General features: G+C 39.8%; 1 protein-coding gene across 1 annotated transcript in view; it reads left to right on the top strand.

The window, feature by feature from the left end:
• Nucleotides 1–23,681, top strand: part of PCDH11X (protocadherin 11 X-linked) — a 376,452-nt gene that overhangs the window by 178,133 nt on the left and 174,638 nt on the right. The window contains exon 4 of the mRNA XM_054566617.1: nucleotides 11,942–12,019. Within this exon, the coding sequence (XP_054422592.1) occupies nucleotides 11,942–12,019 (78 nt within the window). The remainder of the gene's footprint in view (nucleotides 1–11,941; nucleotides 12,020–23,681) is intronic.

Below are 23,681 nucleotides of genomic sequence, written 5' to 3'. Positions count from 1 at the left end.
AGTTTATATCCTTGTTCATAAGACCATGGGCAGTTCTGTCATTCAGACCTTCTACTACTTTTGCATAGAAGGGGAAGGAAAGAAAAATTTTATACAGGGAGGTATCACATTATCCGTGCGCGGGTTAATAGAACGATGGGAATCCCAGGTCGAATGAAAGTAGTGAAAAGCGAAGAAGGTCGAGGTGTTAAACACAGAACAGTGACGAGTATTCAGTGACGGATGTTCGATTTATGGTTGTTATTAGCATTTATCCTTTTAATTTATTTTTTTCAATTTATTTAAATTGCATCTAGCTGCAGACATATCAGAATTTTAAAAAATGAATGTATTTGGCATCTATGTCCCTGCATTACTTACAGCAGAGGTCTAATGGCAAAAAGACATGCCATTAATGGCCATTTAATATGTTTGGTGTTTGCCTGATCTATTTACATATTTCAGAATAGCCATGGTTTTAGTTTCACTAAATGTTTGGTATGTGTTTTAGTGGCTTAAAACAACGGCAATGTATTCGTTTCCGGCTGTAAAAGTCAAAAGTCCAAAACGGTCCTTTCCATGGTAAAACCAAAGTAAATTTTTCAGTTTTAAAACCCGGAGGCTCTTGGGGATGAGCCGATTTCTTGTCTTCTCCAGCTCGGCTGTCGCTGTCTCCTCCTCCCCCCGGCGTGAGGTCTGCTTCCTCCCCGGGGCCCTCTCCTCCCTTTGCTCCCGTAAGAACCCTGGGCTTGCATCGCTTGCAGCTGGATAGGCTCGGATCCTACCACGACTTCAAAATTCATAATTTAAGCCCATCTGCGAATGAACTTATGCACAAGTTCAGTGTTTAGGATGGAGAGATTTTTGAAGGGCCTTTATTCTGCCTCCCACATGCAGTTGAATTGTTAATGAAATGAATTTAAAGTGGGGATGGGAAACATGTCGAATTCTAAGCAAATAATGAAATCATCCCCAAGGTAGTATGTGGATTTTAATATGAGAACATTAGGTATAAAAGTAAAACTTTTTTGCATTGTTTGTAGCTCTGCCAGTACCGCTGAAAGAATACTCTTTCAGTACCTTTTCGGAAAGCTAGTCTGCAAGTTCTGGTTTTCATCTTAGCAAATGAGGAAATGCAGATACTTAAGAAAATTTGATTTAAAACATCCCCAGGTCTTTATTAAACAGTATACTGGTTTGTTTCTAGTCTGGGGTGAAGGTTCAAGTGGATCTCATTTGCTCTAAACCTTGGCTAATCCTGAATATACACATAAGGGTATTTGCTCTTCCCTGTGTTGTCATAGACATGAAAATGCTCCTTATTGATTTTTATGGTCAGTAAAAATAGCAAGCTGAAGGTGACGACTTGCATGAACTCGCCTAGGGAGAGTGAAACTTATGCGGGCCCTGATTAAAGGAAGCTCTTGAAAAGCCCAAGAGGCTAACCATCTGAGACACTGGAGGGAGTAGACATTCCTGAAATCTACGTGGTGCAGGTCAAGGGAGCCGTGATGACATACTGTGAATGGAATGATCAGGAATTTGACGAGACGGGGCTATGAGGGGTTGTCTTTCCAGTTTCTCCCGCCTCGTTCTTTCTCCCTCCTAGGTTCCCCCCTCGGCCGTCTGTCCCAGCCTTTGTATTTCTCATGACTACAGTGACCCACTGCAGCAATACCTCAGGCCTCCACAAGTGCAAATCCAGCCTACGTGGAAGGAGCACATGGGCATGGAACATTCCAGCAAAGCGGCCTGAGGTTCATTTTGGAAAGTCCTGAGAAAACAAAGCCTGGGCGCCTATTGGATGTAATTATACAGAAAGGAAATTTAGCATGTAGACCTGCCGAAGGGGGGTAATTCTGAACGGGGTACTGCAATGAAGGGAATTCTGGGAGAGCCATTCAAGCCGTTTTTGTTGTCAGCAGAACAGAATGGCATCATCGAAAGTAGGTGGAGGCTTTGCATAGCAAGAAGACATCACATACTAATTTTTTCCCATTCTTTCATTTCTTTTTCTATATTTGGCCATGAGAGAGGATGGGTGAAATTAGACTGAAAGGTATTGTGGAGAAACTTTACATTATTAAGAAAATAGGTTAAATGAAACATCTTTGCAAGTCTCTAGGGACAACTTTCTAACACATCCATATTGATTAAATTTATACAAAGTGATCGCAAGCATGATGGCAAAGGCGTCGATTCTTTGACATCACGAGGGATAAATGAGCCATGGAAAGTTCTCGTTTGCGGTAATGTGCATCTTGAACATGATCACATATGCATGTGGTCATTACCATGATTATGTGTATGCGGAATATGATTCGGCGTAGTCAAATGGGGTTAGCATAAGGCCATCAATACCAGAAATTTTAATCTAGTTACATGACTAAGACTCTAAAACCTTTGAAGGCTCTAAAAGTAGTGGTTATATATGATATTATCTTAGCACGTGGCAGAAATATACCATTTGTCTTAAGGTCTATAAGAATGGAACATGCACATTCCAGTCCACTCTCCTTCGCTGCCAGGTTAGATCACTGTCGCGTCAATTGTCCTTGTTATATTAACCATGGCTGGACTTTTTCTGGACAGACCTTGTATTTCCCCCCAAAAGATATGTCAAAGTCATCGTCCCTAGTGCCAATAAATATGATCTTATTTGGTAAAAACATCTGCGGACATAATCAGGCTATCTCAAGATGGGATCATCTTGGATGGGGCATGGGCGAGGTCTAAAACCAGTGATAGATGTCTTTATAAGGAAAGAAGATGACACAGAGACACAGAAAGAAGGCTGTGCTGAGGTTGAAGTTGGGTAGCCACGGGGAGCTGGGAAAGAGAAGGCATGGAACAGGCTCTTACTCAGAGTCTTCAAAGGGGACTGATTCAGCCAACACTTAGATTTTGAACTTATGGCCTTCCGAAGTGTCAAACTACAATTCTTTGTTGTTTCAACAGCTGAGATTGTGGTAATTTGTAGGGAAGCCTTAGAAACCTAGCACTGTCGAGATGCTTAGAAGTACTATTGAATAAAAAAAAATAATAGAAATGGAAGTTAGACACCCTGACTGATGTGGCTCAGTAGGTTGGGTGTCATCCTACAAAGTGGAAGGTCATGGGTTCGGTTCCCAATCCGGACACATGCCTGGGTGGCAGGTTTGGTCCTGGTCAGGGCACATAGGAGAGGCAGTGTATCAATGTTTCTCCTGCTGCCTCTCTTTCTCCATCTCTTCTCTTCTCTCTCTCCCTCTCAAAAAAAAAATGGAGGAAAAGAAGTTAAAGATTGTGACAGTACAGTAAAAAATTTTCAAAATTTAAAAACCTGTATTTATTGATTTTTTTTTTTTTTTTTAGAAACAGAGAGAGGGAGAGAGACAGACAGTCACAAAGAAACAGAAACATTGACTTGTTCTTCCACTTCTTTGTGCATTCATTGGTCAATTCTTACATGTGCTCTGACCGGGGATCAAACCCACAGCCTTGATGAATCAGGACAACGCTCAAAGCAACTGAGCTACCTGGCCAGGACAACAGTTGCAAACTTAAATATGGGAATATATGACATTTGGGCAAAAATCTGCAAGAGGCAAGGAATTGCATGCAGAAATCTAGGAGATACTGCCAAATGCAAATGGCAAGGGGCAGCACATGGCCACCTCGCTACCTCGGTTATTCATGATATTTGATGGATTCCTTCTCTGTCTAGGCATCTAGCTTCTGGATGTGAGTGGCACTTCTTTAGCAGATTTATAAGAGAACTCTTTCTATCGTTTTCCAGTAGGTACTGCTGAATTACGAGTTTTGTAGCTCTATGACACCCTAGTGTCGTCTCCCACAGCCAGGCACGGCTATCAGTGGAGGTGCAATGCATTTGGGTGCAGCGGGCTAGGGGAGCTGGCCAGCTTCTTTCTTGGTTTGCGCCCCTGGTGATGGCAACCTCGGACAAATGCATGCTCACCTCCTGCAGTCTGACCTTGGACTGGTCACAGTGTGCACCCTTCACTCAGGACAAAAAGTGTTTCTGTTGGTTCCAGTTCTCCAGTTTGCAGATAATATGTTCCACTGCCTGACACCAACGAGGAAGGGAGGCCTCTCTGGGAGGCTACAGGGTGGCCAGGCCCCGTGGCATTATTTCTCTGTCTGGAACGCCCATCAGTTGACTCTCTGACCACACCCTATGCCGCATTCTTGCCCAGGTCTCTGGGCTCCGCTCCAGCCCGTACTGCCCACTCCCGCAGAATCGCCCCCCAATCTCTTTGCTCCTCCAGCCGAAGGGGGCGCTGGCCGCAGCCTGGTCCCTCCCCTCTCTGGGCTGAGCCCTGCCGGGAGCCCCTGGCTGCGGGGCTGTGTCCGTGGCTCCTCTTTGCCCTTCTCCCATCTCGCCTCCCCCTTTTCCTTCCTCCTTCTGATGTTCAGTGCACGGATCTCTCAGGCATATTTCTGTGTGAACAGCTGTAACCCTTTCCTGAGTTACAGCTGTTCACATTGTTGAAACTTATAGGAGAGACCACGGGGCCCTGTCACTCTGCCGTTCCTCTGACGTCACTCCTATGAAATCTTATGGAAACGTATGAACGTTATTTCTTAGTTATGTTTACAATAATTTTAAGGCTTTTATAGACACCATTAAAGAATTACAAACTAGCGAGTAGCCCACATGCTACATACATAGTGTATTCTTCATAGTTCAAGGTAAGAGCATTGAGAGTAATTCCTTTGATAATTAACCAAGAGAAGTTTAGAGAAGTGCATGTGTGCGCGTGCACACGTATGTCTTTCTTTGAGCCTAGTTCTCGAAAAATTATTATTTGTGAGACATTAGTTTGAAATATCGTGTCTACACTGAGGAATAATTTGTAGCCATTCTCACAAAGGCGAAAGCAAGAAATGATCTAATGAATATGCACAGCCAAATTATTATTTTAAGTTGTTAAACATATTTTGGTGATATTTTCTGATAAGACTTGATATTTACCATACGGAAAGTTCAAGTGATCTGGTGTTCAATAATACGATGAGTGCATAACTCTTCTACTGAATGTTTGATGCTCAGTGTTATAGCAACATCTTAATTGGCTTTCAGGAGAAATAGTGAAATATGAAAATAGGTACAGGATTATAGTGTTGTGTCATTACTCTTTTGACCTTTCATGTGTTAAGAAAAAAATATGTACTTTTTAAATTAAGTAAATTTAGATTATGTAAAGTGAGAAAATGTCTTCAATTAAATATGATAAGCAAGGACTGGATATAATTTATTTAATGCTTTATTTTTACCAGTGGTTTCTGTAACAGACACAGTCTCCTCCCAGTGCTCTGGAACAGGGTGCGCCATCAGGATGTATGAACATTTCAGCACGTACGGATCATCTGTGTGGAAAGCATTGTTCTGTGGACGACCTCTTTGCACGGAGTGATAGCTTTATGCTTTTTCACATCATTATGTTTGCTGGGGCAAAATCCTGCTGTGCTCCATCATAATAACATGTAATCTTCTTGCTCAGTTTAGCTGAGATTTAAGGAGACTGTTCATAAAAGCTGTTCTTTAAAGCCTGATCTATAATTTTGCAGAATGACCCCAGCAGAAAAGCAAGAGGCTTTATAAGAAAGATACAACCATTAAAACACTTAAATGAAGATTAGTTTCAAGTTTTACAATCCGGTACCAAACCATCTGGCAAACCTCACATCGGGTTTTGTTAAACCTGTGAGGTTTCTAAGTGTTCGTTCATTCCCCTTCTACCCCCCTTCCTTGGACACGCACGCATGCGCCTGACTTGTTGATGATTAAGATAAAAAATCTAATGAAGTGCTTCCAAGCTTGTTGATTTTTCTACCCGGTGATCTGTTACCCTTGAAGACAATTTCAAAATAGCTGTGTGCTTTTGGCAGAATGCACAGAATCTTTATGGATAGATGACTATATTCCTCCCAAAGTGCTTCCTTCTTTTTATCACATCTCTCTGAGGCCTAACTACATCCAGAATATATGTGCGATGTCAAGTCACCCCGAAGGGACTCGGGCCTGTCCAGAAAATACTGGACAAGCCTGTGGAATAACCCAGCACCGCCTCGGAACACCTCATCGCTTTAGCTTTGATGATGGAAAAAGGACATGGTGTTTAAATACGTTTCACATTTGTTAAACTGTATTCCATTGTTTGTGTAATACACCATTCCATCCACCGCTCTTACTTCGTGGCTTGCTTTCAGAAATCCATTTCTCCTGACGCCAATTTGACAAAACAAAATAAACAAAGCAAAACAAAAACGCCATGCAAACAATAAAAAGAGGATTAACCGTAAGACATAGGTTTTCCAGATTCACAATGTTCTCACAAATGTCTCCTAATTACCCCGCGGATGGGAAACACAAGGAAATTGTCTTTTTCCTGGCCCGGCCTCATCCCAAAAGCTGTGGTGTAAATTCAGTTTGTTTGCTTATACAGGAATACTTTAGTTTGTATAACCTATTAGGAAAGCTTACATTTGTCATATTTCTTCAAGGATGTAATCTATACAGTACTTTTAGGAAACAGAACATCTGAAGGATAATTACAAACTTTAAGTGAATATCACATATCAAACCCCAGGCTTAGGTTTACTCAATCCAACCCCTGTTCTTGACTCCATCCAAAAATGTTTTCTCTGATTTTCAAGCAAATTTAAATGCATTCTTTAACATTTTAATTAGTCACTTTAGTTTACATCTTGCAATAGTCAATTACGCTTTAAGTCTGTTTTTCTTTATCTTTATAAATGAACTCATCTATAATTAAAAGAGGTTTCTCCAATTGGAGCGTATGTAATAATTAGAAAAAGTAGAGGAATTAATGTCTAACTTCCCCATTCCCTCCAAACCCTGAACCATAACATGGCTGTGCTGTTTATTGTAGAAGTTGATCATTTCGTTTTTTAAAAAACTTGAGATATACAAAAGCCTTTTGTAAGTAATTAGAATTTCTAGTTTCAAAATGTCGAGGTAAGAGGAGCAAGAGAGACAGGAAACCATGTGGCTTCTGCTTCACGTTAATAGGGAAGCTTATCTGCGATCGTTATAACTATATATAATATACATATAATAATAGTTATAAAGAGTATAATTGTTAAGTGCCAGACGCTTGACTATAGTTGCTCATTATAATACAGTGATCCCAAGAGGCTCATACTATTACACACAGTTCACAGATGATGAAATGAAGAGTCATCTCAAACTTGACCAAGTGCGTAAAACTAGTAGGATGGAAAGCCAGATGCAGATTCGACAGGCCCTGCCTTCCCCACTGTTGCTTGAGGTGATTTGAGTCTCTTTCAAACACATACATTTTCCTCTTAGATGTTGACTCTGCGAGGTGTAAGACAGAAACCCAGGGCAGGAGAAACCCTAAGAAACATTAGGGAAAGTGCAAATTTACCAAGGGCTGGAGTATATTCACTGCAATTGAAAATTGTGCGCTGTAATTTGTTACAAAAATTAAAAATTGATGTTTTGCCAAGGCTTTTAGCATGAAATCCTTCAACTAAATATATCATGGGCAAAAACACACTCCAGATTACACTTCATATTTTGTAAACTTTGTCATAGTTTTTTGATGGCTATTATTGCCGTAGTGAGGACCTTGATTTTTCATAAGGAAATAAATCACAATAAGGGGAAAGTTTTTATAAATGTAATCACTAGAAACATCGCCCACAGACTGACATGTCTTTAGGTATGCATCATTATGGTAGGTATTCCATGGGACTCCCAAAAATGTCTTATATGCCGAAGTTAGAAGATTTTTTCCCCAATCTGTCGATACGTCAACTATATGGCAATAAAATAACAGTAATCTCAGTTAAACTCACTGTAGTCTTTGATAAGCTAAAATACAGTGATGAGTGTGACAACTGAGAATGTCACGTTTCTGCAAAACCCAATTCCTGCGGTATGTACCACCCCCAAGAATATGGAAACATGCTAACATTTCTAACAGAAAATCTGCTACATTTGAGAAAGAAATGTAATAGCCAAATACATTGCAATTCCTATGGATTCTCATTTTTCTAGATTTTGAAACAATAATTTAATGGTCAGACTGTTATCAGAAATCCCGTGATCTTATTCTAGGATTTCCTTATCATTATGCTTCAGTGACAATTGAATTTCCAGGTAGGAGAGGAAAGGGTGCATTCACATTTGTCTTTAAAATTACCACAGAACCAGTCTGGGTCTACCTCACACAGTAGTTTTGGAATTAGGTTAAAAAGTGCAGTTAATTTGCTCAGTCACTAAGGCTCAGAATCTATGTGAACAGTTAGAAGGTCTTGCCAGATGTGGAAGTTTCAATCCAATTAGGATGCTTCATAAGCCTTTTCTTGCAAGGAGGTTATATTTTGGGGACGTGAATTTCACTCTTCTAGGTCACCTGTAACAGTTTCTTGTTATTTTCCGGAAAGACTAAATCCTTTGGAAGCTGAAAATATTTTCCCACTTATCACAAAAGCTGTATCACGTATATTTTGAGCTATAATTCACATTTCTGTGCATGGAAATTTAGCTGAACACTGTCTTCTTGCTTTGGGGGCGTTTACTCTGATTTGATGCTCCTTTAGAGTCAAATGAAGCAGACTATAAACAATTTTATTAAGGCATGAAATTTCTGGATTCTGAAATATAAAATTATACAAATGCCCATCTTTTCTTTCACGTATGTCTATTTCCTTAGGCCAACAGGGCATCACTGGTAAAATAATGTGTTAGTGCTTAAAGGACTTAATAGATTTTTAGATGTCATCAAGTTCTCAATTTCTAAACTATGAACTAATAATATCAGAATCAAGAAAACTAAGCTCTAATATGTATCTAAGATGTACTACTCAAAACACTTTTAAGATCTTAAAGGCATTCCTTGCTGTCTTCACATGAACAGGATTAAAATGAGGCTTAAATCTGTAAAATCTGTGATTATTATAAAGCACTCTACTTTCTTCTTGACAGCTTGACATCTAATGCCTTAAAAGGGAAAACGCAGCTTGGTTCAGTTTTATTTCTCGGGCATCACTGATGGATCATATTTCATTTTCTATAACAGTTAATGCATGTTTTTGAGCACTAATATTTTCTAGAATTGCCACTTCTCTCACTTGCATGATGGTTAATATTGAGCAGTTCTGTGTATTGGAGCTATTTGATTAGACAACTTGCCACCGATTGGTGTGGTAACGGGGGAGGAGTTAATGTCAGGGATGGCAGTGTTATTTTACCTTTCGGTTGTTATTTTTGTACAAAACAAATTCAATACACTTCTAATATTTGAATATTGTGGAGGAAGAACAAATTGTTCTCTATCCTCCTAGGTTCTTTTGGCTTATATAATAATTAAATCTACCTGGGACACATTAACAAGAGCAAATAACCAAGTTTAGAGACAGAAAGGGAAAATGAGCCTCTTGTATGCGCCCTGAACCCACAATCCAGTCATGTGCCCTGAGCAGGAATCGAACCAGTGATCTTTCATTTTGTGGGATGATGCTGAACTATCTGAGCTACTCCGGCCAAGGCAAGACACGTTTTCTTCAAGTGTTGTAAGCAGGCATCATTTAATTAGCTCACCATCAGTAAGTGGTTTTCTCTGAATAACTAACAAATGAGCCTTTCAGAGACTTACTGTAGTCACAGCCTTCTTTTCCTTTTTCCTTTCTTTTCTTCTCTTTGTAAAGCAATTCTTCTGTGATGAGGTGTTCCATGTTAATCTTCTAACTCTTCAGACTGTTGCTTTCTTGTTATTTGGCATATTGTGATGAGTGTTGCATCTGGTAATATAAATGTGTATTGTGTTCTTTTTGTCACAGATAGTGTCATTGCATACTAAACACAACCTGACATTTCATTTTATAAAAAAGTAGATTTTGTACAACTGGAACTTAAAAGTGTGATTTTCCAAGTCTGATCATCTCTTCCTGATTTGACATAAAGGGCAGGCACTAATAATAAAAATAAATCCAATAAATTGCGATGGCACTTGACACTTTAGAGGATGAAAATAATTTTCCCTCTACTCTTCTAGGTCCCTTGGCTAAGACCCCTGTAATAAAAGACAGATTAAAAGGAGGAAAGCAGAAATTGAATAAGAAGTATACTTCCTGTATGCATGAGAAAACCCAGGAAAACTGGGTAGCTCTCTGAACGGCTCAAGACATTGTAACCAAGCAACCTAGGGGCTCAGCTCCTTGGCGCCTGTACATACGACCCAACAATTAGTGCGGAGGGAAACAGGTTTTTAGTCGTAGGATTCCGACCCCGGCGGACTCCTCCCCTGAGCCCCCCTCTCCCGTGAGAGCCAGCACGTCCCTTGCTGCCCAGGAGGCTACAAGCCAAAGCCAAGGCTAGCCGTTCGCCCTGGCCTTCTCTCCCCGTCAGTCAGTCCCTGCTGGCTCACGGCTTCTTCCTCCTCTCTCCTCATGTCCAACCTGCATGGCTGCCTCCTGCTTCAGCCTGCATGGCTCCTATCTCACTGCAGACCTCATGGCGGACCAAATCCCCTTGTCTTTTAGACCGCCCTTATTTTAAATGTTGACCCAGAACTTCCTGCATGACCTTATAACTGGCCCCTCCTACAATCGGCCACTTGTGCCAGTTGCCCCATACCTTTACTTCATCCGGCTGCCATGTTTAGTCAGGGCAAGAGTGGCTCGGTGATGCATGGTCCTCTGCTTCCCTTGGCTACATCACCAGTCAGGGACACATTCTGAAAGTCACATATACCTTTTGCCCAGGGTGGTAGCACAGCTATTATCTTGCCTTTTGTTATGCAAAGTATCTTAAATGCTGTATCATCTCCTTCCCCCTTCCCCCAGCTATGGGCTGTGGGGACTTTGGGAACCCCTCGCTCTGCATCCCGTTACAACATCATCTTAAATATTATCTCTAGCTAAAGACAAAAGAAGATTTTGGGGGTGGGGGATCCAGTTATGGGAGGAGCACATATATGGAAAATCACATTAAACAAACGTATGGCTGTTGCGCAAATTTAGGTTTGTCGCTTTCCCCGTTGGTAAGAGTGTGTAGAGATTTAACCGTCCTTACTAAAGGAAATGTTCTTTTAAAAATGTAAATGTGCCTTACAAAAGGGTAATTTCTACTTGGTTTCATGGCTTTTTCTATGTCCACTGTTTCTTTAAAATAATCAGCATCAAATAATCTTTATATCAAACAGACAAATTTTGTAATGATGTCCTGAGAGACTATGACTCCAGCATGTTCAGTCAAAACTTCTGACAATCACTGAGTTGCGTTTACTTAGCTTCCTTGAAAAATAGTTTCCTTTCATAGATCAAATGAGATTTACCAAATGCTTCATCCCACATATGAAAATTGCATGTGTAGAAAATGGTGTAGGATACATTCAATATTTTAAACAGAGAACATATTTTAAGTCCTGAGAAATATTAAATGAATACAGACATAATCTTTTCAAGACCTTGATAATTATCCCAGGGTGGTGGGTTTGAATCTGTGTACTAGTTCATAAATGTGTTTGCATTTATAACATCTATTAAATATCTTTGTATTAGAGCAAATTTGTAATGTGTAAAGAGATTTTAATTTCAGACAATGGTGAATTCCCAAATACAAGCTGTTAAAGCAATTGAATTGTAAAAGCATTGCATTGAAAGCCTCTCCAAGTTACATTTCAACCATTTAAATATTTTAAATTGTCCTTTACAATTCCATTCTTATGTCTCATGGAACTCGAAAATGTAACACTGGACTGTAAACTCAATGAGAAAATGAATTCCTTTTTTTTTTTTATTCCCAGTACCTAGAGCTGTACCTATCACATTGTAAATTCTCAATAAGTATTGGGTCTTGAAAAAGATATTTACCCAGGCATTCTTTTATGGACCTGTATCTGATGTCTGTTTGCAATGCGGTATCTTTTTCACTTTTAACTTTCTCATGTTTTTATCCCTCCTACAGCCAGTGAAGGAGGCTGTCAGAACGCGCACCCCCATGAATGAGGTGGTTGTGGAGGTCTGGATGCACCCCGAGCCACAGGTATGAAGGGGGAGACTTGTGTCTTCCTGTCCGTCCCCATCACTGATTGGTATGAATGAATAAGAAATAGTCTGACGTTGTTTTTCTTGATGTGTGTTCTATGAACTTTCGGTAGGTGGCTGACTCTAAAGATAATATGAGAGTCAATACAAGTTTCTTCCTAATGTGGTGTGTTGATAATGATGGAGTTAGTTTCATTTTGGGTCAGGTATGAGCATTCCTCAGAAATTATATTCTAAGTGATTGTCTATTCCACTAATGTTTAAGTTTGCTTCTGAGATCATGTACTGAGAAAAGTTAAGAACTCCTATGTTATAGTGTCATCTAAATTTAAGTTTTCACATTGTTGAAGAGAAAATACACAGGCCAAAATTGGTGCCGCTCACACTAAAAGCCCATGATACTAAATGCAGAGTGAATACCTGATCAAAATAATTACAGTTTCAGCCACCCCAGAAAAAATCTTAATCAACCAGTCTGGCCTTTTCTGGTCAAATACTAAGAAAATAATCAGTCACCCGTCCCCTTCATGACAAAGACCTATCCCCTTCCCTTCCCCCAAAGAAAAGGTGTCCCTGACCAAAAATAATTCTCCTTTCTCTTGCTAATAGCGCCTTGCTTCACCCTTCTCCCTATGAAAACCTTCCATTTTGTAGAGCCCTTTAGTACCAACAGGCAGAGAACACTGTTAGAACACTAGACACAGAGAATTGGCGTGGAGGAAGATGGGCTCTTTTATTACTGCCCAGGAGGACGGGATGCTAACGTTCAAAGGCCCAAACCCCAGGGCGGCCGGCAGGGAGTTTGATAGAGCACTCCCTCTGTCATGAGTGAGGGGTCTAGAGTTGTGGATCTTGGGGATGGGTCGAGTGAGGCAAGGGTGGTGAATCGTGATTTCTGGAACCCTTACCTTGTGACCCTTAGTCAAGGCATCGCCATTGTTTCTGGCTGCTTCAGGACCTTCATGGTTAATAAAGAAAGGGGCTAAGATGCACCCTGTACGCTGGCTGGTGGGGGCTCAGGGGACTGAGTGCCGGCCTGTGAACCAAAGGGTTGCTGGTTCGATCCCAGGCAGGGCACATGCGGGGGCGAGGAAGGGCGGTCAGGTCCACAGCGGGGGCACACGAGAGGCAACCACACAGGGATGTTTCTCTCCCTCTCTTTCTCCTTCCCTTTCCCTCTCTAAAAATAAATAAATAAAATCTTTTTTAAAAAAACATACATTAAATCAGGACCCTCGGTCTCACTTTCCACTTTACTATGTGGGATGCTGTTCAATTAATGAATTCCTTAATAAAGTCAATTAGATTTTCACATTTACTCCATTAATTTTTGTTTTTTAACAGCATAATATAAAGCAATTTGTTTTATGCTCATTAGATGACTTTTACTAAAGTCTCATTAAAGCAAATCAATTCAGGGGGAAGCCAGTTTGAAATTAAAATAAGGTATTTTGCAGAATCCACTTTTACTTATTTCAGTCTGGATGGCTCAGAATGAGACTAACAAATACAATCAAATTTGTTTTTTTAGTAAAGGCCTTAAGCGAACTTTAAAAATAGAATGAGGAGACCAATGCCTAAGATTAACTGATTAAGGTTATGTTGTTAATAAAGGTCCTAAATCTGACTGTTTGGGTATTAATTAAGATCCATAAATTGTGTTCGACCCTATTATTTTCAAATATCTTTTATTTGTCCCAAAGGGTATAATTTCAGAAATTGTAGCCACATAAATACATTTCTGCAGTATTAGAAAAACAACCCAAATGGAATGAAAAGAAAATCACATCTGTTTATTATTTATCATTTCATGGGTGCTCCTGAGATTCACCAAAGTCATATGTTCTACAGTATTTTACAGAGTTCATTTCTGCTTTGGGGGAATAGATACAAAATGAATATATGCACAGTGGGAAGAAATGATTAATTTTAAAAAAGGTACATTGCATCCCAGGAATTGTCCAAATTGTTACAAGTGTTAAGTTCTTGAAGTCTGAATTAGTGAAGTTTTCCTAAATGTCAAACTGACTGTTAAGTCTTGCACCTCAAGCAAAGTGGACAAGATGTGGCGTACAATCTACATCTGTAACCTTAACTGAGAAGCTATTTAGCTATTCAGTTTCGAGGAAAAGCACACAATTCTAAAGTATGTACTTTAAAGTCCAAAAATTTGAACTACCAGCGTCATATGAGTCGTAAATGGGATAATTAAAAGTCATATTGACTTAGACATTGTAACACCACTTCTTCTGTGAGTAAGAAGATGATCTATCCATAATATTTTTTATCTAGCCAGTTACTTCTGCTCGCACTCTACTAAATGGGGTACAGGTAATTAACCCTACTAATTTCTTGCCAATGACTAATTCTTTTATTGGTTTATGAACTTAAAATCTTGTTAAAGATGCAATATCCTTCCATAGTTGGTGCATTTTGCTTGAGGTTCTTTTATTAGTTAAGTCTTTTAAATATCTGGTAGCCTTGATTGTCCTTACTACCTTCAATTCATGACTCTATAATGCATGTTAGATTTCACTTGGAGTCTCAGGCAGTGCGGGAGGGGCAATTTTCTCCTCTTTTCTACTTTAGTTCTTCTTCTAATAATCAAATTGACACGAGACCAATAATAGCAGAAAGCTAAATTACGTACGTACGTACAGGGGTCACGTAAGAAGACGGACTGGAGAACCAGGTGCGCAGGTGAGGTTTGTATGCCATTGGGACTAAGGAGAGAGGGTAGAGATTTGGTCTTCAAAAGCAAGGCGAGCAATTTAGAGGTAAATGAGAAGGGGCAAACATTTAATAAACACACCCTCACCCGGCCACCCAGAAAACACAGGTACCGGAGGAACTCCAGCAAACAAACTCCGTTCATATGTGATCTAAGGTGATCGCTTCCTTCCTGGACCGGGTTCTATCTGAATTCGTTTAGGTAGGTGAGGGGGAGGTAAAAGCTCTTCTTGAATCTATTGTTCCTTAAAAATAACCAACTCAACACAATAAATATCCCCCCAGAATCCACCCTCTCTCAACCAGCTCTACACGTGCTGGAATGGAATGGATATCCATTGGTGTGGAATCTTTGTTTTATTTTTTTAGTGATTCTTTCCCACCTCCCTTGACCCCATTCTTAGTAATTATAATGCTCAGTGAGATAGCAAGTCTCCAGCTGAGTACTACTGGATCAAAAAATTGAAACAAAATAAAAGTATATATTGTTTGGGGTCTTTTCATGGTTTTCTATGACTTTCAATAGCAACTGCTTTGTTGGTAAAAAATATTCTACTAAGATGACACTCTGATTATGAATATAGACATTAACTTGACTACCACTGTACTTCATTAAGTACAAATATATTGTGATTATGACATTCATTTCATATATATTTCTATATTTATAGAAGTAACTAGTTCAGTGCAATAGTATAGGCGCCTGCTGTAAATAGGAAGAGGCCTATTGCTTAACATTAGTTCCCCAAATCTTAACATCCACAAAGAACATAAGTGACCTCGGGCACAGAAGGAAAATAAAATAGTGTGAACACTGGGAAGGGACCCAAGAACAAGAAGGAAAGTAGAACAAATTTTTATTTTGAAAAGATAATGGAAGTTCTATGTGACAACTAATGTAAACTCACTGTGTACCTGGTAGTCTCCTCAACAATTAAAATATCAACTCATTTAATTCTCAGTACAAACCTTTGACTATTATTACACCTGTAATTATCCCTGATTTAGAGAGGAGGAAGTTGGGACACAGAGAGGCGCTAGCAAGTATGGTACCAAAACCAGGATGCAGCTATATGATCATTTCTCACCAGGAATTAACAGCACAAATACAAGGTGGTCCCTGGGACAAGAAGTATTTTTAAAGGATTTTTTTAAAAGTACTCTTGCATACATTTGCATATGCTGAAATTAAGAGGACCGCTTTATGATGTTCACATGTAAATGAAAGAACAATAAGATATGGAGAACCAGAAAGAATATGAGGTACTGAAACAAGGAAGAAACTGCACTTTGTAGAAGAATTAAATCTACTGTGATAATCCCTAATGGAAATATTTCTGCAGGATGAGCTCTAACAATGATAGTGCTCAAGAATTCCCACAGTTTTAAAGAATTATCTAGTAGTCTTGGAATTTTGGCTAACAGGGTCACTTGTGTAATATGTTCACAGTGAACTCATTTGGTGAAGGAATTGCCTCACTAATCTTATATTTTACAACATTTGGCTCGGAAATCCACAGGGGTTTGACTAGTCAGTTTTCACAAAGTAAAACCAGCTCCTCTAATTCTTCCATATTCTTGATGACCTACAACCCTGACAGAGGAAGTCACTCAAGTTTGAGATTTTTGGTCTGATTTATTTTTATTTATTTATGTATTTGTTTGTTTATTTTGTGCTTCCTGGACTTGTGTGACTTTTTCTCTTCTCCAATTAGGGAAGTTTTCCATCATGACTTTTTCAAACAGGTTCTCTATTTCTTCCTCATCCTCTTCTCCTTCTGGTATCCCTATTATACGGATATTATTATGTTTCAGGTTGTCCTGCATTTCCCTCAAAACCTCTTCATTCTTTTTGAGTCTTTTTTCATTATCTTGCTCTTTCTGGGAGCTTTTTTCTACCTTATCCTCCAGCTCGTTGATTCAATCCTTTCTTTCATCAAACCTACTTTTGATTCCGTCTACTGTGTTCTTTAATTCAGAAATTGTATTCTTCAGTTCCTCTTGTCTCTTATGGATAGTTTCTATGTCCTTTTTCATGCTGATAGAGTTTGCAGTAAGTTCCTTGTAGTTTCCCTGTAGTTTTTGGTAATTCTCTCTGAGCTCACTGAGCTTCCTTAGAACCTTGTTTTGAACTCAACATCTGATCGTTTACTTGCCTCTGTTTCATTTAGTTCTCTGTCTGGGGATTCCTCCTGTCCCTTCAAATAGGGGTTGTTTCTTTGTCCTCCCATTATTTGTGAGACTCTTCTTTTTTGCTTCTGCTCCTTAAATTGATCTGTCTGGGTTTCCTGACTTTCATGGTCTCCGGCAAAGGCGGGGGCAGAGTGGGCTAGAGACGCCTGAGGAGAGACTGGGGACGGAGTCTTTGGGGAGAGAACTGAGAGAGTGGCCGGTGGGATCCTGGTGCTGACTCATCCCCCACGTGGCAGCAGCCATCTTGCTCAGGCGGAGACCACGCCCCCCTAAGTGGCACCAACATCAGAATACCCCTGATTTATTTTTAAATAAAACAAATCCAAAGAAAGTTTAGACACTCAAGTTAAGGGTCATTACCAGTGTCTTTTTTTCTCTTGCCAGGAAAAAAAAAAAAGATAATTCCAGAAAACTACAATTCCTTCTTAGAATATGCCTAATTGAATCATCACACGTTAGACTGCACTTAAGCAGCATTTTGTTTTGATTTTAGTGTGTGTCTATTTGGTGGGCTACTTGCTGTGCTTCTCCTTCAGCAACGAAATTGTCTCAAAAAATTCATTGGGGCCATGAAAATGCCATTAACTTCCTTTGGTTGTCAGCCTCAGTTTTATAGGAGATGATACTTTTGATAATGTTTTTAAGACATACACGTATTAAAATTTTTGATATGCTTCATAATTCATGTTTTCATGAAAACCCAAAGCACTCACCTACCTTTGGGTGGGAAATTCAGGAAGTGTTTTTGTTATTGCTATTGTTATGATTTCTCTATGTGTGTTCTATAGGAATGTAAGCTAACTATTATCGTGGAAGGATCTGAGATCAGAATTTTTTTAAACACTAATCAGGAAACTTTTAAGGGTTATTTTCATCTTCAAGGGTTATGTTGTGGAAGGCCTTAAAATGTCAAGCCGAGTTTAGATATAACTCTTTACACAATAGGAAGCCTAATTAAAAAAAAAATCAACATGCCCAGATATGACATTATATATAAGTGTAAGGCTTTATTTTTAGACAGAGGGAAAATGCTCTGCATTGTTTTCTGACAGGAGCCCTAAGATTTAGCCATTCTCCTTGACCTTTAGAAGTGTGTGTATTTTACTTTTAATTATTCATACCTTTTATTTTTAAGTGACTACCAAAGGCATCGTGCTCAGTTCTCTACAGTAATTTATTTCCTTTTCTTCCTTCCTTATGGCAGTTTTGCTGAGGTGTAGCTACTAATAGCCCCTTTTTGAAGTTGAGGAAACAGAGGCTCAGAGAGCTTAAATAATAAAGATAAATGTTGTGATTCTAAAGCCCGCCGACTTTCTCGACGCGTGGAAACACATTCACATTTGTTCCCCAATTCATCCTGCTCTTCCTCAGCTACCTGTAAATTGCTTGCTTCCTTCATAGACTTTGTATGTTGTGTCCTGTTAATCCGTCTCTGTTCATTTGACTATTAGCCTAATAGGATTAGCCTAATGAAGAATGTCTCTCTTAGAGGTCAGTCACATCTACAGACACAAGCCGGCGAGAACACACAGCAGATGGGGACCATCCTCCCAGGGCTCTTGAACAACAAAATATTAGCAACCAATTTTGAAAAAAAATTTCCTGACTCTAATGTTCATATATGCTGGTTATTTATTACAGGCTTTGTTATTTTTTTAAAAAGAGTTTATTTATTTTTAGACAGGGGAATGGAAGGAGAAAAGGGGAGAGAAACATCCATCCGTTGCCTCCCATACGCGCCTTGACCGGGACCGAACCCGCAACCTAGGCATGTGCCCTGACCGGGAATCAAACTGGTCAGGGTTTATTCCAGGCTTTAAAGTAGAAAATAAATATATATTTTAGACAGCATTTGGAATAACAGTAATTCAAATGAATATAATAATACAGATGCTCGGTTTCTAAATATAAGGAAGACATCAAGGATGAAAATATGTGTAGCACACAAATCATTCCTTTACATATACTTTGCATTATGATTCATTAGCCCGCATGGGCCCTCCAGCCACGCCTGGCTCCAAGCAAACCAAACTGTGTTTGCAGATCAGATCTTTTTGATGGCAGTGAAATCCAAGTGCTAAAAGCTCATCACTTGCTGTATCGTGGGGACTCCCAGATAAAGCACGTTGGGAATTAAATGTAGGCCCCACGAGAGGACTATATGCCGGCAGCATGTAGGGCTAGAGCTGGGGACGCCACCCAGGGAGAAGGTCCGATCCTCGCAGGACAGTTGGCAGCAGGGCAAGCAGAGTGCCCCGGGGGAAGCCAGTGAACTTGGATTAACTTCCACAAGTCAAATATTCCTGGTCAGTCAACCGCATTATCGGTTTTCTTTGTAGACTCCAGCCAGTGGCTCCGCCATCAACGTTGTGGGAAACCTGTGGCCAGTGATACACCGTTTGAATTTCTCAGAGAATTGCTCAGAAAGCTAACAATAAATTTTAAAGCAAGCGCATAGATGTTCAATAAGCAAATATCCAGTTCCTTTTCTTCCTCCTCCCACATATGGTACAGATCAGATGAGGCCCAAGGTAGAGCTGCCTTTTGCAATCTGCTCTTCTTAAATATAAGTAGATTTATGAATATAAATATATAACAGCCGGGAGCTTCTTAGTATGATGTGGGAGTATTTCGCCTCATGGTTTTGGCAGATCAGAGTCTGAATAGTGAATCTGCCATTCTGGGACTTGTTTGTTTCGGACACATGCTGTGTCACAGGCAACGATGTCAAATAGCCCTGAAGGTTAGTGCCCCAACGTCACAGAAGCTGTGTCACAGTGTCACTTTAGCACATTGCATGCCTCTGAGACTTTACAGATTTTCATTTTTGGGTTTGTTTTCTGTTTTCTTTGACTTTCGAGCAGACAGTCCTCACCTGCTGCTATTTCCTCTGAGATGGCAGAGCATCTCCGTCTTCAGACCTTGTGCATGACATGGAGCTCTTTTCTTGTCACCGAAAGTTATTGAAAAATCAGTAGGGCAACAGAAGTATTTCTGCTGGAGGGGAAGAAAGATACTTTTTATTCCACCCTTCTAAGCTCTTCTGGTCGGTCCAATAATTAAATGGACATGCGACAGATTAACAGGAGAAAATAATCAGGTTTATCACGTACGTACATACAGGGATACCACAGGGCTAGCGGACTGGATTCCAAGGCAAATTGGACAACGGACACACATACCATCTTGAGCTAAGGAGAAAGGGGGGTAGGAGTTTGGACTTCAGAGGGGAGGTAGGCAATTCAGAGGAGCGTTGAAGAGACTCTAACGAACAGGCTAAGTTTTTGCCTGTTTGCTGCACTTAGTTTATATTCAAATCTTGTTATCTATGATGCAAGTCTTTTATCTGAATTCTTGTAGGCTATGAAGAGGGAGGTAAGAGGTTCTTCTCCAGTCTTTTGTTTTTCTAAAAATGACTAGCTTACACTAATCTGTTTTCCCTGACGACTTATATTGAAACTCTCGCCAGGCTTCCGCTAAGATCTTTGTTCAGGCGTGAGCTATCTTAGAAAGAATTCACAGGAGTGAGTTTCCTAATATATTCCATCTGCATATTCTTTACAGTTCTAGCCAGAGTCCGGCTAGAACACGTCATCGCTTTCCCCCTGAGAACAGGCTGATGGATGGCGCCTGTTTCATTTCTTAAATTCCAACACCGATGGATGCTGTCCTACCATGAAAGCTCTTCAGACACCTCCCCTTACTTCTGAAGGGAGTGTAGCTACGTTCGCACCGCACTTTCCTTTCAATCTTTCCACACTTTCTTTCTGGCTAACTGATGAATGCACACTTAGGTTCCAATCAAAGTAGACTTCTTTCTCTTTGTTTAATTTCCTTACTCTTTCATACCTGTGTATTTATATACATATTTCTCCCTTTGCCAACAGAACTGCCCCCTGATCTCTTCCTGGGCTTTAGATACGGTCCCCTTCCCCCAGCTGCGCATGGGGCGTCTGTTCCCCGACCTCTCAGGGTTTTCTCACACAGTCACCTTCACTAAACTATTTGATACCTCGGTATTTCATTTTCATCGTTTGTCGTAACAATAATAGTGTACCTCCTTGATCAAGAATGGATGTGGATGATCTACAGAACCTGTCTCCAGAGGCGTCCAGTGTGCAGCCCTACTCAACATCGTATATTTCCTTAAAACCGCATGAGGTTTTCTTGTGATTATCTGTGTATTTAATACAGTTTTCTGCTCATTCACACAAAGCCCTGTCTTCACACCCACATCATCTCATAAAGGATTTTATTTTTATTTCCAAGTCCTTAAACAGGAAGATGGCTTAGCCTCTAAAATAACTAATTTATTAACCTCTGCCCTCTTTTGGCCAGGGGGCAAGCGGTAAGACTTGCTAGGACAAGATACCCGCGAAGCCACGCTGTTTCATTTTCTGTTTTGCGGCAGAATTCCGTCCGCCTTCGTGGTTCGCGGGGCATGATCTGGTGAACTTTGCTGCTTGGAGGCTTCGGTAATTCACTTCCCGATTCAAGCTACATTTTCAAAATCTGCTCTATTTTACTCAATCTTATCAAGTGATCTCTTAAAATACTCTGTAAAAGAATTTTGGGGATGGGTTCTTTCTAAAGTATCTGGTAATGACATACTCCCATGTTTTGTGTGTTTGCCAAAAAGGGAAACCTGCTCGCTATGCATAAGGACTGAAGGGACACAGGGCAGACTTAGTTTAATGCACATGAGATGTGTATCAGGAGAGAGGACTGTGAGGGTCTCTTTAGCTATTCTCCTTTTTTCTCAACTTTATTGAGATACAGCGGATATACAGCATTGTATCAGTTTAAGGGGCCCTTTGTGTGCAGAAAGCAGGTAACAGTAAGGGAGTGCGTCAAGTGTTCTGATGCAAGAAATAAGAACCGAACCCCTCTGCCTTCCACCCTGAGCCCCCGGCCCCACCGCCAGGGGGCGCCTGAGGCAGTATGTAATCAAGAGACGCTGACAACTAAGGCAAGGTGAGTATTTTAGTCCCGCGTCAGCAGGACTCTTCCCTGAGGTTTTTGTCCCTTAACCAGGATACCATGTTCTTCTCTTTGATGCTTTCTTTAAAGAGACTGTAGTAGAGAATATTTATAGAAGAATGATTTTTTTAAAATGCAGGCTTTTTTGATCCTTGAAGGTATCTAGTACATTTACTCCTATAAGAAAATAATGAAATGCATCTTAGACATCCTTTACCTTTGCTCCATCTCAAATGATTAGGCCTCGGCTGTTTGGGCTGTCCTTCTTCCTCGTCTCGTTTTATCACCTCTGTTTGGCATTTTTGTTCATATGTAGCATAAGAACATACTGAGCTTCTGTTGATATTTTTCTATTATAACAAATTTTAAAAGCTCCATTGTTAGTTTGCAAGAGAGTGCTACAACATGTTAAATGCAAATTTTTTCTTTTAATATTCTAATAAAAGGGTCTTTGAGAGTTAGGTCTTCTGAGGCGGTATAATTTACACCTGTACAAAATACAATTTGCTCTAAAAGAAGGTAAATAAATTATTTGTGCCATATGTCTCACTCTGTCTGCTTGCTCTGATATTTTCCAGAGAAAGCTGTTTGTACTATTTGTTTCTTGCTTTATTGTCACTTAATTCAATAATTCAAAAAAAAAAGCATTTATTGAGTAAGTTCTGCTAAGTCCTGAGGCAAATAACTGGAAATATAACCATAAAAAAGAAAAGAAGGAAAAAACAATGGAGGCCCCGTTTCGAATTCTGCTACTTGCTACCTGCGTGAGCTCACGATCTAATAAGAAAAAAAGTCCCACTACCCATTATAAAATAAGAGAAAAATAAATAGGTGCTACATGTTTGAATAAGGAACGTATTATGATCATGGAAAAGAAGCAATTGCATTGTACTGGGAGTGGAAATCAGAAGCTGAAATTCAAAGGTGAGAATGGTCTTTCCATTCTCTCTGTGAGGCTGGACTTTCCATCCTGTGACTGTTCTGTTCTCAGTCCCTTTATTTTCACCCCCCCTCCCAACCCCCCCCCACAACCATGTCTATTCTGTGTGTCTGTGCATCTCTTTCTGTTTCATTTGTTCATTTATATTGTTCTTTAGATTCCAAATATAAGTGAACTCATATGGTACTTGTCTTCCTGGGACTGACATGTTTCACTTAGCGTAATACCTTCTAGGTCCATCCATTTCTTTTCTTTTCTTTTTTTTCCAAATTTGTTTGGGATTGTCCGATACTAAATGGTTTCTTGAGCCTGAAATTCAGGGAAAAAAATAAGAGTAACCTTTTGGGAATATTAAACGCATACACATGCGCACACACACACCATGTGTCATTAACAGTATTTTGATTCCAAGGTTTCATCATGGAAGCACATTAAAAAATTTGAGCGATAAAGAGGCCAAAACAGGTCAGCTTGCAAGTGGACTTTTTTTTAAAAAAATGTAATCCTTTGAAGAAATTTTTGAAGCAGGTGAATGAATGCCCCCATTTAATCTACATTGTGAATATAATTTAGAAGCACATGTAGTTTTAATAATGAATCGATAAAGCATAGCTTCTGAGCATCAGCAAGTTTGCAAGTGGCTGTATATATTACTGTTTTCTGTCATACACGCTGACCTACAAATAATATCAACTTCCCTGCATTTGAATTCTCTTCCTTGGCTTTTCACCAGCTTCCTTCTGCTTTCATTTTATTGCCAAATGTAACACCTGATCCCTGCATCGATCCTGTGAAATATGCTAGTTTTTAAAACCTC

The sequence above is a fragment of the Pteronotus mesoamericanus genome, unplaced genomic scaffold (genome assembly GCF_021234165.1).
Source record: "Pteronotus mesoamericanus isolate MK-2021 breed Mesoamerican mustached bat unplaced genomic scaffold, CSHL_Meso_final contig_177, whole genome shotgun sequence".
Classification (NCBI taxonomy): Eukaryota; Metazoa; Chordata; class Mammalia; order Chiroptera; family Mormoopidae; genus Pteronotus; species Pteronotus mesoamericanus.
Note: the sequence above shows the minus strand (reverse complement) of the source record. Positions and strands in the feature narration are given on the sequence as shown.